The sequence below is a fragment of the Haliaeetus albicilla genome, chromosome 1 (genome assembly GCF_947461875.1).
Source record: "Haliaeetus albicilla chromosome 1, bHalAlb1.1, whole genome shotgun sequence".
Lineage (NCBI taxonomy): Eukaryota > Metazoa > Chordata > Aves > Accipitriformes > Accipitridae > Haliaeetus > Haliaeetus albicilla.
In genome coordinates, this window is record NC_091483.1 from 14,051,093 (window position 1) to 14,067,732 (window position 16,640).

Consider the following 16,640-nt stretch of genomic DNA (forward strand, 5'->3'; position numbering starts at 1 on the left):
TGTTCATGGCCCACATTGGAATCTATTCGGATTGGAGCAAAGGGAAAAAAGCTTTTTACTCTATAATATTATTAATGTAGATGTGGTAGCTAGCTCCCTATTCTTGCTAACAGTAATTTCACTGTCTTGCAAAAAGAAACTAGGAATTGAGTAGTGACAGTATTACGGAAGGTGTGTGGTACTTCCTCAAAGAAGATGATTGCAGACAACTCTCCACAGTTGCTGAATACATTATTTGGTTTGCATATAAATGGAAATAGATGTAGAGATTACACTCTCGCAGACCGTTTTTAAGACGCAGTAGCGGGAGTTTTGGTTTTGGGGGGTGGGAGTGGTTTTTTATGACTTGGGTTTTATCTGAAAGATCTTTTGACATATTATGTGTCCTTAAGTTTTTGCTGAAGGTCTGAGACTAGTACTGAAATAGGATTTCACAAAAAAACGCACCAAAAACCCAAACAAAACACAAAACCTTCTAGCAAGTTACCAGAAAAAAAGCATGGAAATGCACTACAGTCTGTGTGCTTTCAACAGGGTACAACTGATTAATTTTTTGGGGCACAGCTCCTGTTGTGTTGTTAGGTCTACTTTAGCTGCGGTGCATACTACAGAAAAGCCTGCTAATAAATGAGTGTTGTCTACAGATTTTAAGTGTATGTGCAAAAGCTATTGTGGATGAAGTACAACTGAGAAACTGAAAATAGTATTGGCATTTGCCACCATTAGATAAAAATTATAACTTTCACCCCAGAGAAAGGATTTAGGTTTATTTTCCAGATTCTGTCATTCTCAGTGAGTGAACCATTGATGTTTTGCCTGGCATTAGATACTGCATGTAGTCTTCAAGTTATCCTATCTGTGGGAAGCAGCTTCTCTTGACAAAATTATGTGTCAGTTGCATGACATAGGGAAGAAGAGAGGTAATGCTGACTCCTATTTTCCTCTTGAAACTGGATGAGAAAATCTTACCTTAATCTAGAATGGCACTGTATCACCTCTGGTGTGTAATCTTTTAGTGCCTAACATTTGCCAATAGCAAAGCTTTGTAAAATATGGTTTCCCATTGTGAAAAGGGAAATTGACTTTTGTTGCAACTCCAGCATTAGCAAAGATCCTCTAAACAGTTGTTAGATCTAGACTTTACTTTTAACAGTTGCATCTTATAATGAAGTATCATTAAAAGGAAACTTGCTTGCAGAATCTTGAGAATTCATTAATCAGATCAACGGCTTGATTTAAAAAGTTGAAGTTAGTTTTATGAAATACCAGACTGAAGAACCATTCTTTTATTTGCAGCTCTGCAGTTTCAATTTGGTTTTCAAGATGCTATATACATGAAATACCGTGTACTGCTTTTAATTGCCTTCTGTAGTAAAAACTGCGCTTAAAGTAACCAGTCACTTCAGTAAGTGAGAAAAAAAATGTGCATCTTGCTTTTAACATTAAATTTTCAAGTAAGTTTCAAGAGTTACTGGCTGAGTTGTAGAATTGTATTGTAATTGTAGCTATTATCAAATTAAAAGCCTACCTGTCAGCTAGTTTGTGATGGCACTGTGATCATTTTTTCTAAGAAATTAGAATCTACGTGGAGTTAAGGATTATCTAATCTTTTACTGTAGAGTGATTAATATTACACTGCTTCAGTATCTTGTTACCTTAATTTAAAACTTCTTGGATTTCATACAGGAGAACTCCTGCTTCAGCTTGGCAGACTTGAAGAAGCAGTTGAAGTCTATAAAGGACTGCAAGAAAGAAATCCCGAAAACTGGGCCTACTACAAAGGCCTAGAAAAGGCACTTAAACCAGGTAATGATTTGATATGTTGTAGTAAAGAAGTTGTTTCTGCACATTTGGGATTTTTATATGGATAAAAAACTTGTATTGCTTTAAATAATAAAACTATTTTTTAGTTTTTAGTCATAGTGTGTACATATTGTCATAATGTTTCTTTAAGAAAGGCTGGAAGTATTTCTTGTATTGTTACCCTGTCTTACTTAAAAGCAAAACAACACAAAAATGCAGTAATCTTTGTGTGTGGTTGAAAGAAGAGAGTTATTTCTTAGAAGACAGTTTTAATTTAGTTTTTTTCTTTTACTGTCTCTGTTATCTTATATCTTATGTTGTAGGTAATACAGGTTTTGGAAAAACAGACATGATTCTCCTGAATGGTTTCCTTTGTTGAAGATCTTAGCACAGTGATAAGGCGGGAACTGTTTTTTAAGATGAGAGATAAGCAGTTAGTCTTCCACTGCTGGAAGAGGAATTTACAGATACTGAATACCTGAAATCATTTAGTACGGCAGTTTTAAAAAGAATAAAATGGAAATTAATGTTATTTAGGAAGTATATAGCTATTAGTTGCTATATACACTGATTCTTTTTTTAACCAGATATAAATCACTTCCCTCTCCCTGCCTTTCCCTTCTTCCTAAAAAGGAAGGAAAAAGTAAACTGTAAAATTCTGTTCTAGCTAATATGATGGAGAGGTTAAAAATCTATGAAGAGGCCTGGACTAAATACCCAAGGGGACTAGTTCCAAGAAGATTACCATTAAACTTTTTGTCAGGTAAGTGCATTTTGGCTGAGCAGGTAGTGATCAACACTCGTGTTTCTTAGATACTAATGTTTTAACGGCATAAACAGTCTGCAATTGACGAGTAATGTGTGGTAAAACAAAATCAACAGGTCTTTTTCCTCTCAAGGTGAAAAGTTTAAGGAATGTCTGGACAAGTTTCTAAGGATGAATTTCAGCAAAGGTTGCCCACCAGTCTTCAATACCTTGAGGTCATTATATAAAGACAAGGAGAAGGTAGGTTTTTCCCCCCACTTTTTACATGCTCTACCTTGTAGCTGGGATGCATTAAAGAGATGAAGGAAAATTTTTTTCTTCAGTGCACGCTCCATCAGCACCGTTGTATATTATGGCCTAGTGTATCTAGAAGAAATCAAGTACAAGCATACATAGCCTTGTGCCAAGTTGGTAAATGTAGAAAACTAAGGTTTAGTGTTTATAAGCTGTATAAGTGTTAACCAAGGGAAGCTTGGTCTTAATTTGTTAAAAAGAGAGGTGAGATTGAGTGCATTCCCATATGTATTGTAATTCCGGATATTGTACAATTCTTTTACCAAAAATAACTAGTTTGGGTAACACCAAGTAGTTCAAATTGAAACAAAAATATCATCTTGCCCACAGATTTTTTTTTTTTTGTCTTGTCTTGCATGTGTAGGTGGCAATCATAGAAGAGCTCGTGATAGGTTATGAAACCTCTCTAAGAAGCTGCAGGTTATTTAACCCAAATGGTGAGTGCTAAGACTGTCATACTTCATGGCAGTAGTGCCTGGTGTAAGCATTACACGACCATTCAGAGGCAAGGAATCTGGGGAGTGAAGAAATTGAGATGATGGGGGTTTTTTCTTTTTTTTCCCTAACACAGAACTGAACGATAGCCATCCTTAGAATGGATTTAAGCTGTCAAATATAAAGTCTGTATTCAAAGTCTAGTCTCTTGTTCTAAAAATTTTTCATGGATCCATGAGTTTGGTCATATCTTTGCAGTTTTGAGTTCAAGTATTCTATTTTCAAGACTTGAGTTTATCATTGTCCAGGAAACTGAAATTTGAAAGCGATGTTAAATCTTTAATTACAGAAATGTCAAACAAAAAGGAATAGATACTGATAGCACAGTCTTCAGGGGGATGGAGTTTTGGAGCTTTTGGTGGGGGCTGGGTTTTGTGTTCTTGGGGGTTTTGTTTGAGTTAAAAAATGTTTTCCAGGTTTTGACTGACAACTGTTTTGTTGTGAGGTATGATTCCACATGTATTGAATCCAGGCTTCATTGTTTCCTCTCTGGTAGCTTTATGATGTTTTTTCAGTCATTTGCCCAATGGCTTAGTAACAGAAAATCTCCAAGAAAAAAAACTTTTCTGCATAGAGTATCAACAATTTCAATACCTTGAAATTTTGGTAGATAGATTATAATGGTGTAATAATCAAGATAGCATGAATGACAATATACGTTAAAACTTTACAAGATAATCCTAATTATTAAATATGTTTTTATTAAAGTTATAACCAGTTATTTCCCTGTTTTGCAGAAACATTAATGCAATACTTCATTACGAAATTGTCACCTAAGTTGCCTGTTACAGTTTTCCCTTGAATTTAATGCTATAGGCTACAATATGGCCGCTTAATACCCGTTTAAATTTGTCCAGGCTTTTCAAACACATCTGTGCTTTTCTGGTTTAAGGAAACAGCTTACTGTTATTTCAGTTCAATTCAATATTTGCTTTGATATTAAATTTCATCCAAATAAACAATTTTCTGCTACCTTAAAATGAACAAATGCATATAATTGCATGGTTAAGTTATATCATAAACTGAAGAACCAGAATCTTTTGGTAGCACTAGAGCCCCCTCTGCCTCCCCTCCCTTTTTTTCCTCCCCTGCAAGGTGCTATGCTTCATAGTCAAAATTGAGTAGTGAACTTAACTTTGAAGACTTCAGTAGTAGTTTGGAATTCAAGCAGAGCGCTCTAACTTTCAAAACTGAATTGTGTATAGGAATGTTTTCTGGGATACATCTAGGTGAACAGTGATGATAAATTTGTCAAAGGTGGAGATGGAATATCTTTTTAAAGCTAGGGTTTGGAACAGACAGCCAGTTTTGTTTAAAAATTCTCAAGTCTATGGACTGAAAACATGTAAATGCTGAACATACTGAAATCCTTTACATTGTTACTGTGTTTAGCAGGACTCTTTGCTATAGCCTTTATCTAAAACAGTTTTAAATAAGAACTCTACATCATGCACTGCAGTCTTGCACATCTGGCTGCCCTGATTAAGGGACTAGTTGGAACAAAATGCAGCTCCCTTCTGACCCACTAACTCGCTTTTCCTTTCCCTTAAAACCACAGTATGAGAAGGGAACGGTATATGCTCAGGTCTTGTCAAACCATAGAGTTAGAAGTTAATGGACTTACCTGGACCCAGGTGTTTGGAAGCCCTCCCAGGTCTGGTATGACAGCCTGATACAGAGGTAGAATTATATGTATAGCACTCTGCTTCCGGCATGTTAATAAACTGAACAAAAAAACCTCTCCCAATTTTTCTCCCTCCAGATGACGGTAAAGAAGAACCTCCAACCACTTTACTCTGGGTCCAGTATTATTTGGCTCAACATTATGATAAAATTGGACAGCCATCCCTGGCTCTAGAATATATAAATGCTGCTATAGAAAGTACTCCCACTTTGATAGAACTCTTCCTTGTGAAGGCAAAAATCTATAAGGTAAGTTTGGCTTACTCTTAGTGACCAGAGGTTATTCATTTGTTATGATGGAAGACTTTTATACATGCTTATCCTTTCCTGTAATGTTTTTGATATGAACATTGAAGTGTTAAAGCTTGCATTAAGCATGACACATGGAGAATCCATGGAAAATTACTTAGTGAGTTTTAGTGGGTTTCTAGATAAGGGTGTTGTTTGGCTACTTGGGTTTTTTACTGCATATGAATAAGGCCCTATGAAGGTTTTTAAGTCAATAAAGGACAAATATCCTGCAAAATGTGAATTCTCAGTTACAGTTACATTTTTTATATTAAAAATCATACTTAAAAATTTAGTTGATGTTTTAAATGTCTTCCACCAGTTCTTACCCCCTGTTTTTTTAACAACTAATAAAAAACTACACTAAAAAAAAATTTCTCAACTACACTGTGATATTGTATCAGAATGGGATTATCCAAAGTGTTCTTTAAGCATTTTCAGGAAAAATATCTAGTGCCAGAAGACCTATAATTCCATAATGAGGGAAAGTAATTTTTCTGCTTTTTTCTTTAAAGATCTGTTGCCTTCCTGAAGAAAGCTATTTATTAAAAAAAGTCTAAAAAATTAACTAATTATATTAAACAGTGAGTAGATAAAACATGCATGTTTTATAATTACTGAATCTAACTTGAATTTCTATCTCTTTAAGCATGCTGGAAATATTAAAGAAGCTGCAAGGTGGATGGACGAGGCTCAGGCTTTGGACACTGCAGACAGATTTATCAACTCCAAATGTGCAAAATATATGTTGAAAGCAAACTCCATTAAAGAAGCAGAAGAAATGTGTTCTAAGTTTACGAGGGTTTGTTGCATTTAACTATAGCTCTTTTGAATAATGTGGGCCTAATCCCTTGTGGAATAACTTTGTGTGTTAACTTTCTACTCACCTTTACTATAATCTTCAAGTTCTGTTTCAGAGCAACTATGATTGCTTGCTTCACTAATGGTAGTCAGTATCAGGGTTCAAATTAATCTTGGATAAGCATGATTCCATAGTATTAAGTGAAAACTCTAAAGCTTGGATTTGATCATTTTTGCCAGATAGGAAAAACACAGCATGCCTGTTTTAGTGCTAACTTCTCAGAAAACTATTTTTTCAGAGTAGACTTTGGGTTTAATGTTGATTCTATAGGATCCTTGAAAGATCTGATAAAGTTGCCCATGTCTCTTAGTTTTCTGTAACGGTAGTAAGTTAGAGAATTCAGACTTCTCTTGGAACAAAATTTCTCTGTGGCTACTAAGTGGGAGGGTTTCTGAGATGTTTTCCTTTTGTGAACAAGCTTTCATCCCTACAGCCATGTTTAACAGTGATGAAGGGAAGCTGCATACTGCATATTTTTCTTCCTTTTTTTTTTTTAAACGGCTGCTTACCCATCACTAGTTAGCTGGCAGAAAAAGTTTGAATTATGCAGATTGCTTAATTTCATGCAGCAGTTTTTGTCCCTGCAGTAACCCATTGTGATAGGTTTGATGGTCTCACAGGTTAGTTAACTTTTTTTAATTGACTTCTCTTGCTGTTATTCTTTCATAACTGAAAGTCAAAACAGCTCAATATAGTCTTTCCAGAATATTTGGCAAATTACAGTTTTAGAATACTGGTAATATCATTTATGTGTTGTCAGCAGGAGGCAGGCAACAAGCTGTTGAGAACTACCTGGGGAAGTAAAGCCTTTTTTTGTTTGTTTGTCCTGGTTTTCTCTTCTCTCTTGAAGAGCAGGGGAAACTTGGAGTAAGGTAGGTTGAATGGCGTGGGGTGGGTATTTATAAAGTAAAGCTGAAGGGTTTTTGTGAAGTGGAGGCTGTGTGCAGGCAAACACAGAGGGAGGGAAAGTTCTGTTCTATATAAGCTCAGTAGCCTTATGTGGAGTTTTTGATGCAAAACTGCTATGAATCTAGGTTAATTGACCTCTCTTAATGCCTTAAGCAGCTTCAAGATGATGCCAAAAAAGCAAGCATACCAGTTGCCCAAAAATGAACTTTAAAAATATTCGATGATGTTGCTCTGTGTAATCTTTCATCTCCTTTTGATCTTATGTCTAGTGCTCAAATACAACCTTCTTAATTAAAAAACAATAATTAAAGTAGACCTAAATTAAGCATAATGAAAATGGAACTAACAATTTTTCTGATTTTTAGCTGCCTAAATCAGACTGGTTTGAAGACTGCCTTTCTCTCATTTGGGGTATTCTCCTTACCCTTCCATTTGAATGTTATGTCATTTTCCCAGTTTTGGCTCTTGGCTGATTTTTTAATAGCCTGTTTTTTCCAAGATCAGAGTAAAGTCAGAATGGCTGCATCCACCCCAAGTAGCTGACTTTGACGTTAAGCTTGAAAGGCATATGATTAAGTCTTACAGATCTATGCAAGTATATATAAAACCAGATTTGAAATACAACCACAATCTGCTTTTTTGAATCGGAAAGTGTCAAAGCTACCAGAATTCCTTTTGCTTTGCCACTGCTCTCTTAGTACTGATCACGTAACAGATAGCCTATTACTACTGCCAGTTACTATGCTTAGCTCAGTCAACAGGTCTCTGGAAGACACAGATGGCATTTTTAGTTTTCAAAAAAAAAAAAAAAAAATCCTGCAGGTGTCAGTGTCATGCCACATGCTAGAACTTTTCTGCTGTTTTTCTTCAGGCTGCAATGTGTTACTTGTGCATACTCTTAAAAACAATGAATGAATGTCTCTACTGTCTTAAAGATGAGGAACTGTCACAGTTAAATGGTCACTACCTGGCTATTCATTAAGTATTTCTGACTTGCAGTAAGTGGAACATAGAGGATTTTTTTATTTTTTTTTTAATTAATGAACAAAGCAAGTCCATCTTAACTGTGGCGTTTTTGAGTTTCAGGACTCCAGTTTTGAAATCTAGCATTCTTTTGATAGCCTCTTTATTTGTCGTTTTAATTAGAACCAGATAAAAGAAATGGCAGTTAACAAATTGAATGAGACTTTTTTTTTTTTAAATAATGCTGTTTTTGCTTTTAGGAAGGAACCTCGGCAGTAGAGAACTTAAATGAAATGCAGTGTATGTGGTTTCAGACAGAATGTGCGCAAGCTTACAAAGCAATGAACAAATTTGGAGAAGCACTTAAGAAATGCCATGAAATTGAGAGAGTACGTATCTAGTTAAACTGCCTAGGCTGGAAAACACTAGCTTAAGTTTACTGTATTAACATGTTTCCTTTCTGAGCAGTAAGAGTATACTTCATGTAGCTTCAGGAGAGATTTTGTTTCATGTTGGCTACTGGTGAGTTGACTAAATTACATTTCCTCCTAAAAATGCCATTGTAAACTGTGTATTATAAAGTAATTCCATAAAGTCATTTGAAGATCCAGGAAAGAACAGAAAACTCGCAGAAATAATTTTATTTTTGGCAGAGTACATAAAAACAGGTATTTGGGTACAAACCAAGAGTATGTGTACCTTAAGTCCAAAAAGAACTTGGCTAAGCTGACAAGCCCAGCACTAAAGGAAGGATGTCGTCTTGGTTATTGTTAAGCCACTATATTTTAGAGGGAGAGAATAAATGTAAAAAACTATCAAAAATATTAAATATCTTCTCCTTTAAAAAAAAATATTAAGCTACAGTTTAAAAGAAACTATTAGAAATATAAAGACTTCTTAAACTAGAAATTGTATCCAAAAAGGGGGGTTACTTGCACATAAAATGCAGATCCATAGTAAGGTAAACAAAAAAATTTGAATGCACAACTTCTAAAAAAAATAAGTATGGGCGTAGGTTTTCTATTTTTTGAGTGCATTAGGATCTAGAAAAAAGACTGGACAGCTGAGTGTGTAAATGCAGTGCTCAAAGAGGAGAACTTTAGTAGGAAGATATGCTTCTTTGCAAATAGAGAGTCTCAAGGATATTTCAACACTGATGCTTTTCTGCAGAGGGGACTAGTCTGTGGAATATTCTCAGATTAGAACAAATCAAAGGGATTCGCCAGGACCATATTCTGTTCACACAAATCCTTTAAATAAATTTGTGTGAAATCATTTTAAAAGAATTTGTGTAAGAAACTACTAGTTTTTTAAATTTTCTTGGGTACCAGAAGAGGTCAGCAAATGGAAGAGCTGACTTAGGCCATCCTAAAAAACATTTCTAAGGAATTAAGTTGCTATGTTTAATTTTTTTATTGGATTAATTGATTGAAGGTGTAGTAAAGATCAGAATTAAGATAGACAAATATGTTGTATTCAGAAACCATCAACAAAGCATTTGTTGGAAAAAGCAGTGCCTCTTAAATCTTTTAGAGGTGCCAGTTGTGCTTAAGGCAGTCTAGTTGATAAAACCTGTTCTGGATTTCAGAAACACTTTTGATGTCATCCTTTACACCATGAAGGATCTAAACTGTCTCAGAAAAAGAAGGGAAGTTGATCTCATGGATTCAATAGCTGGTTCATGACTGGGAAAACAGAGTAGGAGCAAATAATCAGCTTTTAAAGAAAAGGAGTTTATCATGGAGATTACCAAGGCATCTGTCTAGGGTCTCCATTGTTTGATATATCAATAAATGATCGCAGAAGGGGAGTGAATAGTGCAAGGACACCACTTGCCCTGTCTCAATTTAAATGATAAACTGGGGCACGAAACGTAATGTTCAACAGTGTAGGTGGTGAAGGAGGGACAAGAAGAATTCTTGGCCTGTGCATAAGTAGTAAAAGGTCTTATGTGAATTATTGCTGCTCAGGAAAGAAATCCTGGATGCATTATAGGCAGTGCTGCAAAAACTTCTATGTTGGTGTGCAGCAGCAGTCAAAAGGACAGTGTTGGGAATTAAGTGACTAGAGAAGTAATAATTTTCTTCCGTTATATAAATCTGTTGTATATATCTGAATATCACACCTCCTTAAAAATGTGCTAGTAAAATACGTGCCATGGAGTAACTTCGACATGAAGAGATTGCAGTTAGCTTGCCACGCTTAGTATTTTATCCTCAGCTTTGACAAGCAGCAGCTGAGTTTAGCATGAAGTTGTATGAGATCATAAGTACATGGAGAAGTTGAAGAGGGGAGTGACTCTTCACTGCTTCTCAGACAAAAACAAGGGGATGTCAGGTGACAGTGAGGAAAGCAGATCTTGAACAAAAGGAAGTACTTTCTCACACCACATGTGATTTAAGTGTGGAATTGATTGCCACAGTATTTAATGGAAGTCAAAATTATACTTTTGACTGAAAAAATTAGAGGCGTTCATAGAAGAAAAATTCAAGTGCTGTTTCAATACAATGAATGCAGAACCTTTGTCCCTTAAACTGCAGATTGTCAGAGGGTAGTTACTATTAAGAGATTGTGAAATGGGTGTATCTTGGTTCTGACCGAAGATAGCTTCTGTTCTTTTCACCACAACTTTATTTTTGGAGGGTTTTGTTAACTCACGTTTCTAAAATCTAAAAGTTAGGGTGTATTTGTCAAACAGCAGGTTTTTACTAAATTATTCCTTTGGAGAGAGTGTATTAAAAAGTCAAGGTTAGTATCTGATTGCTAATACTTGCTAAATAACGTTATGTTATGTTGTGTTAGCATTTTGTAGAAATCACGGATGACCAGTTTGACTTTCACACTTACTGTATGAGGAAGATTACCCTTAGGTCTTACGTGGACTTGTTAAAACTAGAAGATGTACTTCGACAGCATCCATTCTACTTCAAAGCAGCACGAATTGCCATAGAGATCTATTTGAAACTTCATGATAATCCCTTAACAGATGAGAATAAAGAACACGAGGCTGATACAGGTATTCAACCCTTAGGATTTATTAAATATGCAGTTTTGCTAATTAGTGGATATTTTACAAAGATCCAGCATTCTTAAGAGTTGTCAACTGTAGTAGCCAAAAATAAGAGTTTTGTCACAACAAAAAGTAGGCAAATTGTAACTTGGCCTGCATGTAAAAGTAGATGTTCTATTGACAGTTAAACTAATACGTGTTTTTATTTTGGTTATTGTGAAAAAATGATGGTTTTTATTGTGATGGTGGTAATTCTTAAGTAAAAACATATTTGTGTTATGAAATGGCTGAGAAAACATGGAATTCTCATGGTTGTTGGTCCATGAAATAACAGATTGAAGCAGGTGTGCTTGGTGATAGCTTTTTCTAAGCATTTTATCAGTATGCAGAAATTTGACTAGGTAGCAACTTATATTTTATCATCTCTTGCTTCTGATGTAAAAATAATTTTTTAATCAATTCCCCCCCTCCATCTCCGATTGGAGAGTAACTTAAGTGATTATGGCTTGGGGCACCTCAAGTGGTATGAATAAAGGCTATTTAATCCTTCAAGAGGAATTCGTCAAGTTCTAATATTTCTCATTTCAGTTCATTTATGTGGCTTCAGGTTCAAATTCAGACAAGTAGAAGTGTCATAGAATTTTTTAGGCACTTTCTCATGTATTTTAAATTAATTCTCCATGCTTTAATTAGAGGGAAGAGAGGATCTGAATATGAATCAAATGTAAGATGTCTGTAGGGCATTAAAAGCAAAGCTGGAACTGACTATGCCAAAGTGCAACTATTTCACCTTATTTTTGTTAGAGCATTTAATTACTAAGTTAAACATAACTTGTGTTGTGTAATGCTGAAGGAATAAATCAATGTGTATTGGTGTGCACTTTTACTCCTGCCACTGGATTTGTGGAGTCATGTAGTAATTACTTTGTCCCGCCTTCAGCATGTTATACTATTGTTCTAATTCCCATTGCCCTGATTTCACAATGGAATTTGTGAATTATGAAGCAGCAGTGTAGACTGTACAATAATCTATCAATACTAACTAAGCTTTTACAAAGGTAACAGTAGTATTATAGTTAGTAGATACGGTTTAAAGAAGATGATGGTGTCTGACAACTGATTGAGACTGTTAATATTGGGCATCAACATTGTCTGGTTTTGCCCTTTGCGTGTGTAGCGAATATGTCTGACAAGGAGCTAAAGAAGCTACGAAATAAACAGAGAAGAGCGCAGAAGAAAGCACAGCTGGAGGAGGAGAAGAAGAATGCTGAGAAAGAGAAGCAACAAAGGAATCAGAAAAAGAAGAAAGATGATGATGATGAAGAAATCGGAGGACCTAAAGAAGAACTTATCCCTGAGAAATTGGCAAAGGTGCTTACTAATGTAATAATAAAGTCATAGAAATTTCTAGAAAAGTTACAGTGAGCACACATATAATTTGAAAGCCATTCAGATAATGTGTTTATTTTTGTATGGCTTCTTTTCACAGGCGGCACTTTAAAAATAATTCTTTTCTAGGAATAGCTTTTTGGATATACTGTCAGTAATGTGGTGAAATCACAGCTTTTGCGCCTAGCTTTCAAAGGCAGCGATTGAACTAATAGACATTTGCTACAGGTGGAATTATCTTCATGTGTGTATTGCACTAACTTGTTGATTATACCCTGTTTCTAGTTGATCGGATGGAAGTCTTTCTATTCTGTATGTAAGGTGATTATCATTCACTCTTTGTCCCATAATATTTTTTATTTATTAAGCATAGACAAGCTGTGAAACAGGAGACATTGAAACACTGAATGCTTTAACAGCATTTGTTTGCCTTTGTTTTGAAGGGGGGAGGGGGAGGATAAAGAAGCTGTTTGGAAATAGTGGTAGACTAGACTGAGATGGATTTTGAGATCTGGATTAGGAACTGTAGAGATATATAAAGGGCAGGTGACCCAGAAGACTATTCTTGTGCTAAAAGTTGTACCTGTAAGGAGCAGGAAAACACTTGAAAAATGTGGGAAAAGATAATGAAAAAAAAAACAGAGAGACTGGGAATATTAATTTATAGTAATAGTAGTATAGTATCCAAGTACTGCTAGATACGGTATTTGGTATTTTCACATATTTACACATAAAATTAGTATTATTGGTTCTGGAGGGCATGATATTTGAAAGCTGAGACAGTGAACTTCACTCTGTAGCCAGGAAGCAAGTGACTTAAAAAAACTTGACTAGTCATTTAAGAATATTGTCTGTATTCCCATTGTTTAGCTCACTGATTGCAAGAATCAGCACTTGTAATTGCAGTGCTAAAGTTGAAAAGGTCACAATGGCATGTATTGAAATTGAGTTGTGGAGTAGAGGGATGTCATGGGATATCCCAGGAAAATCTAGGCAGTCCCCAAGGTTATAGGGAATAGTTGCAGCTGTATAATGCATTCCTTTGGCAAATCTTCCCTATTTATATTCCAAATTTAATATCAGAATCATGATATAGACACTTCCAAATTCAGTTAGTTCCTAGTGCCCGAAGACCATTTCTGACCTAGCTGGTCACTTGCAATCAGCTTTCCTGAAACAGTTGCCCCTAGACTACTTTGGATATGTTGCTTTGGCCTTAAAGGCATGGCTTTGTAATCTGTTTTATTATAGGTTCCAAATAGTTTAAGTGCACGATTGTGACTGATGAATGCAAACTCATAACAGCACATATAAATTATGCAGTTTTTTAATAAAAACCGCTGTAGTATATGGTTAGCAGGAACTTCATAAGGTGTCCATCATTGTCCTCAACTCAGTTTTTTGCAATGAAGCGTATTGCTTCAACATTACTAAATTGTTATTGGTAGACAACATTTAAATTTTGTATCTGATTCTTAGAGCGTAGCTTATGTTCATAAAAATGTAAATATCAAGGACAACAGACAGTTCCTGTTTGAATTCTCTTAACCTCTAGATGCAAGAGATCCGTCTGCAAAGAATCCTTGCACAGAATTAATTTGTGTTAAAGCTGTCCATTTACTGGATTATGCTAGTTAAGACCACGAGATGATGATCAGTATCTAGTTAGTTCAGGCTTGCTGTTAGTATCTTGGCTGGGAATGTCGCCATGGCCTGGCAGCTTTCATGAACCTGTCTGAAGCTCCCATGAACCGACTCTGTCATGGGCATAAAGTCGTTGTTTACCAACATCTCAGGGCCGTGTGTGCAGATTGGCATGGGGAGCCATACTGCCCATTACAATGCAGGTTGAGCTGCAGCTGTGTTGACTACTGATGTACGACAGAAGGCAAAGACTTGTATCTCTATAGGAAAATGTGATTTGTAACTGTCACAAAGCAATTTTTTAGACTTGTCAGTCTGTGTTTAGACCCTAATATTGAGTGAAAGATGCAAAATGTGTAACAGAAGAGGTTCTAAGCATCTCCTTATGCATTGCCTTATGAGAGTAACTCACTGATGTGATTCAGAAATGGCTAATTCTGTTGTAGAGTTACTAAGTTTAAACTTTGTGTCTTAGTTGTGTGTCACTTCCTTGAACCTGTAGGTTGAAGCACCTTTGGAAGAAGCCATTAAATTTTTAACACCCCTGAAGAATTTAGTGAAGAACAAAATAGAGACGCATCTCTTTGCCTTCGAGATTTATTTTCGAAAAGGTAGGTGAGACAACTAATGAAAGAAAGCAATTTGCAGTACATAAAGATGTATATTAGAATTTAAGCAAAAATTATTGATGAGGTGGGAAGAGTCAGTCCCTTTTGACACACACAACTTTTCATTGGACCAACACCCGAGCCATGAGCAGTCTGTGAAAAACCAAAGTTTGAACATTTGGTGATTATCCACTTTCTTTGCTGTGTTTAAATCTGTAAGCAATGAGACTGTAGTTAATTCTCCCAGCTTGCATTTGCCCTAGTTATTTGTAGTACAGAAGTACACACTGTAAAGAATTGGTTTACAGTTGCTAATGAGAACTGGTTTTTTGAAACACTTGACTTTTGAATTCTTGTACTGGTTAAGTATTATGCTTTAAGAACTTATTATGTTCATATTTACTTATTAGTTTAAAAGGCTTAATTCACTGCTTAAATAAATGCATGTTAGAAAAAATGGCTGTTGCAGTACACTCAGCTTTAGTTTCTTCTGATCATTCTAATTTCAAACACTTAATACTCCTGCAACATAATGCAGTGAGTTCCAATAACAGGTTTTTGAACATTTGTCAACACTTTCTTTTCCAGAGAAGTTCCTTCTGATGCTTCAGTCTGTGAAGAGAGCCTTTGCTATTGATTCTAGTCATCCTTGGCTTCATGAGTGTATGATTCATCTCTTCAGCAGTGGTATGTATCAGTTTGATATGACTTCATCTGTACATTCCAGTTGATGCCTAACCCACATAGTCATTGATTTATTTTTTTTTTTTTTTTAGTTTATACACTGTTACCACAATTAATTCAAAACATTTAATACACGTATTAGCTTTTTAAACAACTGATTCATGCTAAAATTAAGTATGTTTATTATGACTGCAGCTGGATTTAGTAATTATTCCAATAACTATTAGTAGGTCTTTTTAAGACTGTGAGTAGTATGGTGAACCCCTGAAAGAGTGAGTGAGTGAAGAAATGGGAACTACAGAGTGAGGCATCTGGCTTTTCTGCAGGCAGCCTGTGTCAGCATGCTAGGAGAAGTCGTAGAACTCTGTCCTTTTTGTTAGAAGGTTGGAAGGATTCTCTCCCTTCCCTTGCCCTAAAGGTAATCCTTCCTGTTGATGGCTACAGAGTAGATACATTTAAGAACAGACTTCTATGACTTCAGTCTTTGAGCCTAATAGATTTTAATCAGTAAGGGGGAGAGTGTATTGGAGTAAAAAGGCTTTGGCTTGTTTTAAGCATCAGAAAACTTGTCACAGTTAAGGTTTTTTCAACCAGATCCAGTTACTTACCTTTTTGAATTTCATGCATCTTCCTTTGAGATTTTCAATTATGTTAATAATGTAAACATGACAAATATTAAAATAAATGCATAAAGTAGATTTTACTGGGATTACCTGTGCTTACCTCAATTAACTTCTTTTTTCAAATTCAACAGTATCTGAAAGTAAGGATCTGCCCGATGCAGTTAGAACAGTGTTAAACCAAGAAATGAATCGGCTTTTTGGAGCAACTAATCCAAAGAACTTCAATGAAGCTTTCCTTAAAAAGAACTATGACTCACTACCACATAGGTTATCAGGTATTTTGCCTTTATTCTTTTTCTGCCCTGCTTCTGTAATTTCTGTGCTTATCTAGCAGTGCCATCTCAGTATCGGCACCAGTGATGTAAAAAAATCACTCTTTCCATCTTCTCTCGGTTTGTGTTTTTGTGACAACATAACCACCAGGTTGTCTGTGGTTTTCTTTAATTTTTTTCTGTGTTGCTAAAATACAGATTTCTGGACCTCTGTGCCCTGTTTTCATTTCTGATGCATGCTGAATGTATCGTAAGACTGTAACTATTTCATGCATCTGTGAAATAGCTCGTATGAGCTATGGTATGTGAAGTCGTATTTCCGAGTTGCAAAGGTTTTTTTGATACAT

The 16,640-nt window shown here is 35.6% G+C and overlaps 1 protein-coding gene across 2 annotated transcripts in view; it reads left to right on the top strand.

The window, feature by feature from the left end:
• NAA15 (N-alpha-acetyltransferase 15, NatA auxiliary subunit) overlaps nucleotides 1-16,640 on the top strand; it is a 41,386-nt gene that overhangs the window by 19,570 nt on the left and 5,176 nt on the right. The window contains exons 7-19 of one of the 2 annotated variants that reach the window (XM_069779401.1): nucleotides 1,687-1,806; nucleotides 2,471-2,566; nucleotides 2,703-2,809; nucleotides 3,228-3,300; nucleotides 5,121-5,290; nucleotides 5,979-6,131; nucleotides 8,324-8,452; nucleotides 10,866-11,079; nucleotides 12,251-12,444; nucleotides 12,748-12,783; nucleotides 14,609-14,717; nucleotides 15,303-15,401; nucleotides 16,153-16,296. In XM_069779401.1, coding sequence (XP_069635502.1) covers nucleotides 1,687-1,806; nucleotides 2,471-2,566; nucleotides 2,703-2,809; nucleotides 3,228-3,300; nucleotides 5,121-5,290; nucleotides 5,979-6,131; nucleotides 8,324-8,452; nucleotides 10,866-11,079; nucleotides 12,251-12,444; nucleotides 12,748-12,783; nucleotides 14,609-14,717; nucleotides 15,303-15,401; nucleotides 16,153-16,296 — 1,644 coding nt within the window. The remainder of the gene's footprint in view (nucleotides 1-1,686; nucleotides 1,807-2,470; nucleotides 2,567-2,702; nucleotides 2,810-3,227; nucleotides 3,301-5,120; nucleotides 5,291-5,978; nucleotides 6,132-8,323; nucleotides 8,453-10,865; nucleotides 11,080-12,250; nucleotides 12,445-12,747; nucleotides 12,784-14,608; nucleotides 14,718-15,302; nucleotides 15,402-16,152; nucleotides 16,297-16,640) is intronic. The other variant, XM_069779409.1, reaches the window with a different exon arrangement.